The sequence below is a fragment of the Boleophthalmus pectinirostris genome, unplaced genomic scaffold, assembly GCF_026225935.1.
Source record: "Boleophthalmus pectinirostris isolate CB_2022bp ecotype Guang Dong unplaced genomic scaffold, ASM2622593v1 HiC_scaffold_1, whole genome shotgun sequence".
NCBI classification, from domain to species: domain Eukaryota; kingdom Metazoa; phylum Chordata; class Actinopteri; order Gobiiformes; family Gobiidae; genus Boleophthalmus; species Boleophthalmus pectinirostris.
This window is the reverse complement of record NW_026570970.1, coordinates 15,176,281-15,188,145: the sequence shown is the minus strand read 5'-3', so window position 1 is coordinate 15,188,145 and position 11,865 is coordinate 15,176,281. Positions and strand designations below refer to the sequence as shown.

Here is an 11,865-nt window from a genome sequence, read left to right as displayed (position 1 = left end):
GTCAGGTGTGCTAGCGGAGATGATGGTTGTCCTAAGACGTTCAGTTAGCGCCCTTGGAAGGCGAAATGAGGTACTGCGGGTTCTAAAATTTATACTGTATTTTATTTATGAAAGAATTGTGACACTAAAGTTATATTTTGTATTCTGTTTGCTCTGTAGTTTTCACAGTGCTCATGAAACCCATGATGTTCATGGAGTGAATTTTGAAGCTACACTGTAAAAAATGTCTGTGAAAATTACAGAGAATAACTGTGAAATGGCAACAGTAATAAACCATAAAATGTAAAATTGTTTATTACTGTAGTTTAAACATTAAATTACCTTAAATCAAGAAACTGCCAAAAACTGTATTTTTAACTGTTTTAGCATGTGAAATACTGGGTGAAAAACTGTGAAATTGCAACAGTATCAGACTGTAAAATTAAAAATAGTATATTACTGTATTATACACAGTATACACATTAAATTACTTTAAAACAAAAAACAGACCAAAACTTAATTTTTTACATTTGTAACGTGGAAATTGTGGTGGAAAACTGTGAAATGCCAACAGTAATAGACTGATAAAAGGCAAAATAGTATATTACTGTTGAATAAACATTAAATTACCATAAATCAAGAAACTGCCTATAGCTTTTTTTTTTTTTTTTTACTGTTGTAAAATGTGGAATTTGTGGTAGATAATTGTGAGAAATTGCCATAGTAATAGCCTTTTACCCTCTGTGCTAACTCATATTAATTCATGAAATGGACTAGAAACTTACTTTTTACCATTATATAACATCAGTGCATCACAAAATGACCATTAAATAACCATAAAGGCTTCCACAGACAGTGTATGGTGCAAAACAGACCACAGGCCACTGTGGTTCATCATCATCAAGGAGACATATTAAACAGGACAATCGTTTGGAAGATTTTCGACCAAGGATGTTCTATTTCGACTTGGAAAAGGAAAAGATAGAATCAACATGGTGAACAGGAACATGCTTTGAGAGATGATCTCAAAGACACTCGCACTTCGAATTTGTGAAGAGAACAGACAGCTCGTTGTTTGGAAGGTAACATCTGATTGCATTTTATCAGTATATATAGTATTCCTCTTCACTATTCCTTTATCTGTTGTTTCAATTTTTCCAGGTTAATATTAGGCTGCTTATCGTGTGGAATTATATTAGACACAAGAAAGCCCCACCTGTCCACCGTGCCTCTTATTCTAGTTAAAAATGCATTTATTTTTATTATTTCCTGGTTGTATTTTAGGTTTATAATTTATATGTGAATTTAATAATTTTGATATTTTATTGAGAAAACCAGAGGTGCGAGCTGCTCCCGTGTTTTATTTTGGTAGTTCTACTTCCCCTCTCAGTAGACCATTGAAGACGGCAGAGGGTGAGTTCTGTCTGGGTTGAAAAGAATATATTTCACAAAAACAACGTACTTTTAGCATAAATACAAAAGCACATGTTGATAACACAGCATTTTCACATGCAGTGGATGTATTGTGGTGTGCTAATTTTGAGATTTGTACATTTTATTTGTACTGTAAAATTTTCAAGTTAGCTTAAAATATTGTACTGAATGCGGCCAAAATGAGCAGCTATCTCACGGTGCGGTTCTCACGGTGCGGTTCTCACGGAGCGGTTCTCACGGTGCTGTTCTCACGGAGCGGTTCTCACGGTGCGGTTCTCACGGTGCTGTTCTCACGGTGCTGTTCTGTTACAAGAAGCCAGTGCCTGATATGTGTGAAGACATATTAATAGTGTTTATTTACGCTATTTTATTTATGTAAAAGTTGTAAAATGTGCATTTGTCTCTCCAAATAATTACTCCACTGCAATCAATGTAAATTTAAAATTGTTTTATTGTTCATGCATGATTTATATAATTGAGTCACATGAGTTGTAACCCCTGTGTAAAATATGGTAATAATACGGCCAGTATGCGATTTTTTTACTTTCCTGCCCTCCCAGGAAGACATAGTCACGTTCCCACGGTTTTGAACCTATCAGGTGGCTGATTGGCTGATAGCTCAAGTTATTTTTCAAACTTAGGTCTTCCCACATGCACTTTTAGAGGCAATCTGAGAAAGTGCCTGTGTCTCCTTTTCTCCAAAATTTAAGTGTAAATTAATTTGTGTAAATTAAGTTAAAGTTTAATACAACTGGCACAGTTACCGCATCACAGTGCATTCAATCAATCAGATTTGTGTTTTAGCCTTAGTAACAGTAAATTTAGCTTGAAATGTTGTGGTGTAACTTCTGTGGAAAGTCAGTGAAAACACTGAGAGGTTATGTTCTTCATTGCAAACTTCATAGGAATGAACCACATTGTTTGTTTAAGTGTTATGGCTCTGGTTGTAGTAAGACATTTTTCAGATATGGAGCATTTAAAGCACATTTTTATCGCAGACATAACATACCCGAAATGGTTAATGTTGGTGCTGTTGTTAGTACTTACAGGTGCCCAGTTGCCTTGTGTGAACACCATTGCCAAGAGATCAAGAACCTGTTGGCACACCAGAAGGAACATATTGCTGAAGGACGTGAGGTATGTTGTCCAGTTACTGGATGCACAAGTTTTTTCAATATTAAGTCTTCATTTACATCTCACATTTCACGGAAACATCAAGATCTTACCGACAGCAGCATTAGTGACATGTATAGAGACTTTGCACCATCATTAGTTGTAGCCGCTTCTACTGAGTCAACTGAATTTTGCTCTCAAATGAATGAAGTAGTTACAGAGACTGGCACAGAGGAAGGGGACATATTAGAACATTTTAGTGATCTTTATCTCAGAAATGTCAGTTTGTTTACTTGAAATTGCAGGGAAGGTTTCTGCTTCCTGCTTCGACCATTCAGAATATTATTGAGGAGATGCAAGACATTCATGAATTAGGTCAGGCATATACTTTGAGCAGGCCATCCATCCATCCATTTTCGTCCGCTTATCCGGGGCCGGGTCGCAGGGGCAGCAGCAGGGACTCCCAGACTTCCTTCACCCCAGACACGTCCTCCAGCTCCTCCGGGGGAACCCCGAGGCGTTCCCATGCCAGCCGAGAGACATAGTCCCTCCAGCGTGTCCTGGGTCTTCCCCGGGGCCTCCTCCCGGTGGGACTCCCTCCCGAGGGAGGCGCCCAGGAGGCATCCGAAACAGATGCCCGAGCCACCTCAACTGGCTCCTCTCGACGTGGAGGAGCAGCGGCTCTACTCCGAGCTCCTCCCGTGTGACTGAGCTCCTCACCCTATCTCTAAGGGAGCGCCCAGCCACCCTGCGGAGGAAACTCATTTCGAGCGCTTGTATCCGCGATCTCGTCCTTTCGGTCATTACCCAGAGCTCATGACCATAGGTGAGAGTAGGAACGAAGACTGACCGGTAAATTGAGAGCTTCGCCTTTCGGCTCAGCTCCCTCTTCACCACAACGGTCCGATACAGCGACCGCATCACTGCCGAAGCTGCACCAATCCGCCTGTCAATCTCACGTTCCGTCCTCCCCTCACTCGTGAACAAGACCCCGAGATACTTGAACTCCTCCACTTGAGGCAGAGACTCTCCACCCACCCGGAGAGGGCAAGCCACCTTTTTCCGGTCGAGAACCATGGCCTCGGACTTGGAAGAGCTGATCTTCATCCCAGCCGCTTCACACTCGGCTGCAAACCGCCCCCAGTGCACATTGCAGGTCCTGGTTCGATGGAGCCAACAGAACAACATCATCTGCAAACAGCAGAGATGAAATTCTGTGGTCCCCAAACCGGACCCCCTCCGGCCCCTGGCTGCGCCTAGAAATTCTGTCCATAAATATAATGAACAGAACCGGTGACAAAGAGCAGCCCTGGCGGAGTCCAACATGCACCAGAAACAGGTCTGACTTACTGCCAGCAATGCGAACACAGCTCCTGCTCCGGTCATACAGGGACCGGACAGCCCTTAGCAAAGGGCCCCGGACCCCATACTCCCAGAGCACCCCCCACAGGACACCACGAGGGACACGGTCGAATGCCTTCTCCAGATCCACAAAACACATGTGGACTGGTTGGGCAAACTCCCATGAACCCTCGAGCACCCTATGGAGAGTGTAGAGCTGGTCCAGTGTTCCACGACCAGGACGAAAACCACACTGCTCCTCCTGAATCCGAGGTTCGAGGTTTAGACCTAGTTTAGACCTGTTGTAGTCTTGTTTTAGTCCTGGTTTAGACCTGGTTTAGTTCTGGTTTAGCTCTAGTTTAGATCTGGTTTAGTTTCTGGCCATGAGTGGAATTACTGAAAAAAAAATGGTATAGCCCAGAATGTGAAAACAGGAAAATACCGGCGTGTAATCCATTTATTTCAACAAAATAAAAATAAAGACTTACTTACAACAAAGTAACTGTAATCCAATTACCACTCACTGAAACAGTAATTGTAACTGAATACAGTTACTCATAATTTGTACTCTGATTACGTAACTCCAGTACATGTAATCTGTTACTCCCCAACACTGATGATAAAGCAGACTGACGCTGAATTGTAGCCAACAGTCCGAGCAGAAGTCAAATGTGGTTTGGTGCAGTTTGGGCGTGTTCAGGTGCCAAGCCCCTCCCTTCACCGGTAAAAACATACAAGTGTGAGCCGTCTCCACTCAGAGCCATTAGTACAGCAAATACTAGTTTAAAATAGTCTACAATTCACACTTTGTTTAGTAATGGTCCCGCCTTTTGCAAAATATTAAAAAGATTAGTAATATTAGCTTGGCTTAATATGTAAAAGAAAATTGGGGTTTACAGTGTAGAGATTTGAAAAATAACAATGAATCCCTCTCCCCCATCGCCATAGTGACATGAACTTTGAAGTGTCATAAAGGTCAAAGTGAACCGAACCAGTTCATTTGTATACAGGACAGCAAAGAAGACAGTCACACATTATAGCAGAGAGACAAAACTTACAACGCACAACTTTTATTCAGGACACAGCTCCACAAACACGTTCAGGTAAGTTTCTACTTCATTTCATGTGTTCTGACCAAAGGAAATTGACGTTTTGGTAGGTTGGAGGTTTGTGGGAGGGTTTTTTGTGGCGAACAGTAACTATTTGTCTCAAACATGAACTTATTCTAATACATTTCTTAACACGTGATTGTTTAGTGCTTTTTGAAAGGTTAAACGAGTTCATTTGTGTTCACCGTTAAGTGTTAGACCAGTGCTACAAACACCAAACTCTTTCAGTGTAGCAACTGCTCAGTGAAAGTGGTACTGTCTGTCGTATTTATGTAGAACACAGAGATTTGAAAAATAACATTGAATCCCTCTCCCCCATCGCCATAGTGACATAATTAATCATTATAGAACTTTGAAGTGTCATAAAGGTCAAAGTGAACCGAACCAGTTCATTTGTATACAGGACAGCAAAGAAGACAGTCACACATTATAGCAGAGAGACAAAACTTACGACGCACAACTTTTATTCAGGACACAGCTCCACAAACACGTTCAGGTAAGTTTCTACTTCATTTCATGTGTTCTGACCAAAGGGAATTGACGTCTTGGTAGGTTGGAGGTTTGTGGGAGGTTTTTTTGTGGCGAACAGTAACTATTTGTCTCAAACATGAACTTATTCTAATACATTTCTTAACACATGATTGTTTAGTGCTTTTTGAAAAGTAAAACGAGTTCATTTGTGTTCACCGTTAAGTGTTAGACCAGTGCTACAAACACCAAACTCTTTCAGTGTAGCAACTGCTCAGTGAAAGTGGGTACAGTAGCCCAAAACTTGAACTACTACTTAAGAACAAGTAGCAGTACTTAAAAATAATATTACTTAAGAACAGTGTTGGGAGTAACGCGTTATAAAAGTAACGAATTACAGTAATGTATTACTTTTTGCTGTAACGCAGTAATGTAAGGCATTACAGGGGAAAAAATAGTAATATTTTACTCGGTACAAATGTGAGTAACGTGAGTTACAATGTTTTTTTTTACCTGGATTGAAGTGGTGGGTTTTTCTTCATACAAATTCGCTAAAATCACCCCGATAACAGCAGCGGTGAAACGCCGGAGATGCGCCCTCATAGACCTTCAGGTAACCGCGGGCGAAAGGACTGACAAAGAACTCCACGCTGTTTAGACCTGGTTTAGACCTGGGTCACTTCTGGTTTAGACCTGGTTTACACTCGTCCCTCCCTCTATCGCAGTTCACTTTTCGCGGTCTCGCTGTTTCGCAGATTATATACAGTAGAAAATTATACACTACACAGACTGTAGAGAAATTTAGTACCTCTTGTGGGATGGTGCTCAGATGAACTAGATACAAGTGATGGACAATAATGTATTTTTATAGACTAATTTTTAACCATGTGTTTTTGTTCTTTCTATTGCTATAGCCACCTCCCATCATGTCTAGGAAAGTGATAACAAAACCTATGAAGTCAACTCTATTGCCTTCAGATTCTCAAAACTCCAACTTGAGGAAAACTTCAAAAACTCTCAAGCAACAGCCCAAAGAAACAGTGCAGTTTAAGGAGGAACAAAAGGTTTTAACCTTATTGGAAAACTGCTTCAGTCAAGTGGAAGTGGCATTGACTTTGCAGCCGGACCACGTAGCTGACATCAAGGACATTTCACTGTGTAGGGCACTTCAAAGACATCAGTCATTATGTGAGAGATTAGAGAGAACAGAGGAGCAAAGCGGTATAGTGGGAAAAGACGGTAATGATGCACTATTTAAAAGTGAAGTCAAAAGGTCCTACAAAAATGTGATGAGGGGTTTTCGAAATGCTGCTGCTGATTTTGCTCAAATAAAACAAGGATTAGATACAGAAATGGGAAAAACGGAGCAGGTGTTCTACAAAAATCTCCAAACAATAATTCACTGTACACTTGAAGAAGCCAAAGAAGAAGAACCCATGTTAAAGATCACTCCTTTGCAAGATCGTAAAAGCGAGGTAGCACTAGATGAGAAAATAGCAAATTTGACCAAACTGATGAGCAGAATTGATGAAAACGTAAAACATTTTCTAAGCGTTCTTACATAGGTTTCAGAATGTATTACTATTAACTAACTTTAATTACGTCTTTGCTTTTCAGATAGAGGATTGTAAAGCCAGTATGGATAATTTGAAAATACCACAAGAATCTGAGACACCTCTCACAGATCTCACAGAATACCAGTCATACGTGAGCACACCAGAGCAGCAAAGACTTCAGCAAGAACTGGACCAACTCAATGCCCAGCTCAATAAGCTGTTTTTGGAGGACAGAATGAAAGAGAGAGACATTCAGGAGGTAATTAAAGGTGGACTTTGTAACTTTTTTGATGGAGGGGGTCTGTCACCTTATAGATTTTATTGCTTTGCTTAAAATGTTCACTGTATGGCAATAAATGCAGCTTTCATTAAATTTGAGATTTTTATTGCTAACAATATCTTGAAAAACATGCATTCTTAAAGTGTTTGTGTCTCCATGTACCCAAGCAGGTGGCAGATAGTCCATCAGTAAGGTTACCTGATAATGCCCCTTTAAGAGTAATCTGTTTTAACACATGTTTATTCTTCAGGGAACTGATGTGCTGGAAGCAAAAATTGAATATGTCACTGAGGAATTTGATGAGAAAATGGAAGAGATTCAGGTAAATTAATTTATATTTTATTGAGAAATCCTGATATATTACAAATTTAATACATGTTGTTACTCAGAGTGCCCAGCATTTTAAAATTATAAACTGGGATATTATGTAGATCTGTAGACCGTTAGTTGTTTAGTCAATTAACTGGTCGAGACTGTCTAGCTGAAGATTTAGTATTTGGCATTTAAATTGCATGGATTAAACTCATGATTCACAAGTTTCATTTAAATGTTTCCTAGTACTTTTTTCAGTGAGTTGTTTTTACATGAACCTCTTGTGAGAATGCAGTTAGAATCAGATACAGAGGCCTCTTTTTGGTCAACTAATCGATCGGCAGGACATGTCTTTAGTCCACCAAGAATTTCTTTAGTGGTCTACCTCCCTAAAAAATCTATGATGGTATTTCAGGCTGATCTGGAGGCGAGAGAGGCTGAGCTGCATAAGAATGAGGAGGAGCTGAGCAGCCTGGCGGTACTGTACAATACTCTGGAGGTAGAGTATGATGAGGTGGTGGCCAAACGGCTGCTGGCAGAGGAGAGGATGAGAGAGGAGCAAAGGAGCAAAGAGCTCAAAACTAAAGCTGCCATCATCATCCAGGCCTGGTGGAGAGGGCAGTGTGTCCGCAAAGTGATGAAAAACAAGGCCAAGAAGAAGGGTAAAAAGGGAAAAGGCAGGAAGAAATGAAAGTGTACTGTAGGATTCTGCCAAAATGTTATTTCAGTATACCCATGTTTTTTTATTGTAATGGAAATGTTTGTTAGTAAAGATAAAATTTAACTTTTCACCCAAAGTGAGAATATACTGTAGTTTCTCTTGCATGCATTCTACAGTCATAAGTGATGAGGTGTCAAAAATATTAATTGGTTGTTGGAAGAAATTGGTCATAAACATAAGGGAGGTCCACACTTGTAAGCAAGAATTAAAATTAAAACATTCATCATTTGCCATGGACTACAAATCTTGTTCTTAACTACTGTTGCCCTCTTTTGGGATTATGGATAACATAAGTCAAAATAAGTCTATTAAGCAGAGAAAAAACTAACAAAAACAATATTTTTACTTAATTTATTTAACAAAAGGAGTATCACAAGAATATACACATTGAAATTACTTCTTTGTGGTTTCCTCCTCTTTTGACAAGTTCTTGGATCATTTCTTCTTTCTTGGCCTGAAGACGTTCTGCTCTACGTTTGCGAGCTTCTTTAGTCTTAGTACGTCGAGCCTCTGCCATGCAGATTTATACTTACATGACTGCAAAACAAGAAAAAAAAAATCACACATTTACTCACTTGCTTTCTTACTACCACCACCAGAAAAAAGTTACATTGTACTTTTAAGTTAGGTTGTAAAACATGTAAAACAAGTAAATGAATGGCATTTCTGGTCTGGTGGAACCACATCTTGCATTGCATTTTTGTTCAATCTTAAATATACTAGTGTAATTACTAAGTGTAATTTTCAGTGTGTCATCATATAGCAGTTAATATTTAGGAATACTTACATTATTTGCACAGTGTGTTTCTGTGAAAATATGAATTCATTTGTTTCGGTTGAACAAAATTAAGCACAAATCTTTATCAAAATCATTACATTTGAAAAATACTTTACTTTGAATATATTTTTTAAACAAGTACTTTAATATATTTACTTAAATATGCACTGTGTAACTTTTTGGTTGGGAGTCCGTCTCCTGCTTGTTTCTATGGATATGTCACTGCTCTGCCTGGAATGTTCCACAGTATGACCTTAAATAGCTCTATTTTATATTTATTCAATTACAGGTGGTTTTATTGCTCAAAAAATACCTAGAAAAACAGGCATTCTGACTGTGAGCAGGGTTGCCTCTCCACAGATCTGACCTGTAACTTGATCTGGTTTGGTCTCCATGAAGATAAAAAGGTTTAATGTCATACTGTGAAACATTCCAGACAAACTAATAACATTTCCATGGAGAAAAGCATTTGACGGGCTCGCCACCAGAAACGTTACATAATGCACTTTTAATTTGTTTGTTAGAGGCAAGAAAAAGAGAGGATGAAAGAGGAGATGAAACAGAAAAACGAAGAAATGCTTCAGTCTAAAAAGGAGGCGGACAAAATATACGCAGAGCGACAGCAGCTCAAGGCTCAGAAGAGGAAAGAGGATCTGCAAAGTTTACAAGATTTTCACAGAACACAAATGGTATGTTTATATATGTATCGTTTTTGATTCAGATTATATCGATGTGTCATATTTACACTGAATTGTCTTTATACTTTTAACACAGGCTGAAAAACACTCAAAGCAACAGCAGCACATGCAAGACACAGAGAGGTTTGAAAGCTACACTGTAAAAAATGTCTGTGAAAATTACAGAGAATAACTGTGAAATGGCAACAGTAATAAACCATAAAATGTAAAATTGTTTATTACTGTAGTTTAAACATTAAATTACCTTAAATCAAGAAACTGCCGAAAACTGTATTTTTAACTGTTTTAGCATGTGAAATACTGGGTGAAAAACTGTGAAATTGCAACAGTATCAGACTGTAAAATTAAAAATAGTATATTACTGTATTATACACAGTATACACATTAAATTACCTTTAAAACAAAAAACAGACCAAAACTTAATTTTTTACATTTGTAACATGTGGAAATTGTGGTGGAAAACTGTGAAATGCCAACAGTAATAGACTGATAAAAGGCAAAATAGTATATTACTGTTGAATAAACATTAAATTACCATAAATCAAGAAACTGCCTATAGCTTTTTTTTTTTTTTTTTTACTGTTGTAAAATGTGGAATTTGTGGTAGATAATTGTGAGAAATTGCCATAGTAATAGCCTTTTACCCTCTGTGCTAACTCATATTAATTCATGAAATGGACTAGAAACTTACTTTTTACCATTATATAACATCAGTGCATCACAAAATGACCATTAAATAACCATAAAGGCTTCCACAGACAGTGTATGGTGCAAAACAGACCACAGGCCACTGTGGTTCATCATCATCAAGGAGACATATTAAACAGGACAATCGTTTGGAAGATTTTCGACCAAGGATGTTCTATTTCGACTTGGAAAAGGAAAAGATAGAATCAACATGGTGAACAGGAACATGCTTTGAGAGATGATCTCAAAGACACTCGCACTTCGAATTTGTGAAGAGAACAGACAGCTCGTTGTTTGGAAGGTAACATCTGATTGCATTTTATCAGTATATATAGTATTCCTCTTCACTATTCCTTTATCTGTTGTTTCAATTTTTCCAGGTTAATATTAGGCTGCTTATCGTGTGGAATTATATTAGACACAAGAAAGCCCCACCTGTCCACCGTGCCTCTTATTCTAGTTAAAAATGCATTTATTTTTATTATTTCCTGGTTGTATTTTAGGTTTCATTATAATTTAATATGTGAATTTTATANAGAAATTGTCCTCCACAAATAATGACATCCAGTTCACAAAACAGCGCTGTGAATTCAGTTTGAGGTGTTCTTTAAAAGTTAAAAGGCAAGAGTAGTTCCTCACGTGTCTGTTTACATCCACACAGCGCGCGGATCGAGGTGAAGCTGCAGATTAGCGATAGTAACTCTATGTCCTGTGTACTTTATCACCAAACTTTTATGTTTTAAAAATCACATCTCGGAAGCATGGCATCACATTTCACAAATAATAACACAGTTTTGACTTGTATCTAAACTCGAAGTGCGGCGCTCTCATCTTTGAACACCTAAGAGTATTAAAGCGAATGGTTTTACCGTAGACAGGAAACAGCTGACATGATCGCACTCACAATTTTATAGCCTGTGGTCCTCAGACATATCCCACAGCAGCCATTAAGTCTCATAAGATTCTCCTTCTGTCTGTGGTGTGCGCTTTTTTTTGTCGCACATTTAAAAATCGTTTAAGAAAGAAAAATCCTGTAGTGTGTGGAGGCCTTAAGCTGTTTTTAATTTTACATTTGAGTCAGACCCGAGCCCTAATCTAAATATTTTGTCCAAGTTCGACCGAGCCCGTCGGACTTTGGTCAGGTTTCCAAGCTCTAATGTATTTACTCCATTATGGGTTTTACAGCTCAAAAACACCTTTAAAAATATGCATTCCTACTGTGAGTGGAATTGCCTCTACACAGATCTTACCTGTAAATTGGTCTGGTGGCATTTCCTTCTATGGAGACTGAAAAGTTTAATACCATACTTTGGAACATTGGAGGGAAAGCAATAACATCTCCATGGAGACAAGTAACTGTCAGGCCATCTGCCAGAAAAAGGTTACACA

The 11,865-nt window shown here is 38.7% G+C and overlaps 2 protein-coding genes across 2 annotated transcripts in view; both read left to right on the top strand.

The window, feature by feature from the left end:
• Positions 1-5,146: 5,146 nt before the first annotated feature.
• Positions 5,147-11,865, top strand: part of LOC129407883 (cilia- and flagella- associated protein 210-like) — a 35,440-nt gene continuing 28,721 nt past the window's right edge. Inside the window, 1 exon segment of the mRNA XM_055150400.1 lies at positions 5,147-5,472. The gene's annotated coding sequence lies outside the window, so the exon portion shown is untranslated.
• Positions 6,324-10,274, top strand: LOC129410368 (probable DNA double-strand break repair Rad50 ATPase). Its single transcript, XM_055160599.1, has 6 exons — positions 6,324-6,979; positions 7,062-7,259; positions 7,531-7,602; positions 8,008-8,091; positions 9,616-9,780; positions 9,866-10,274. The coding sequence occupies exons 1-6, from the start codon at positions 6,371-6,373 to the stop codon at positions 9,959-9,961; spliced, it is 1,224 nt and encodes a 407-aa protein (XP_055016574.1). The 5' UTR covers positions 6,324-6,370; the 3' UTR covers positions 9,962-10,274.

Bases quoted from the DNA above. Each gene is read 5' to 3' on its own strand.
- LOC129410368 (XM_055160599.1), top strand. From the start codon at position 6,371: ATGTCTAGGAAAGTGATAACAAAACCTATGAAGTCAACTCTATTGCCT. The intron at 7,260-7,530 runs GTAATTAAAGGT...TTTATTCTTCAG, and splicing joins AAGAGAGAGACATTCAGGAG to GGAACTGATGTGCTGGAAGC. The intron at 8,092-9,615 runs GTAGAGTATGAT...TTTGTTTGTTAG, and splicing joins TACTGTACAATACTCTGGAG to AGGCAAGAAAAAGAGAGGAT.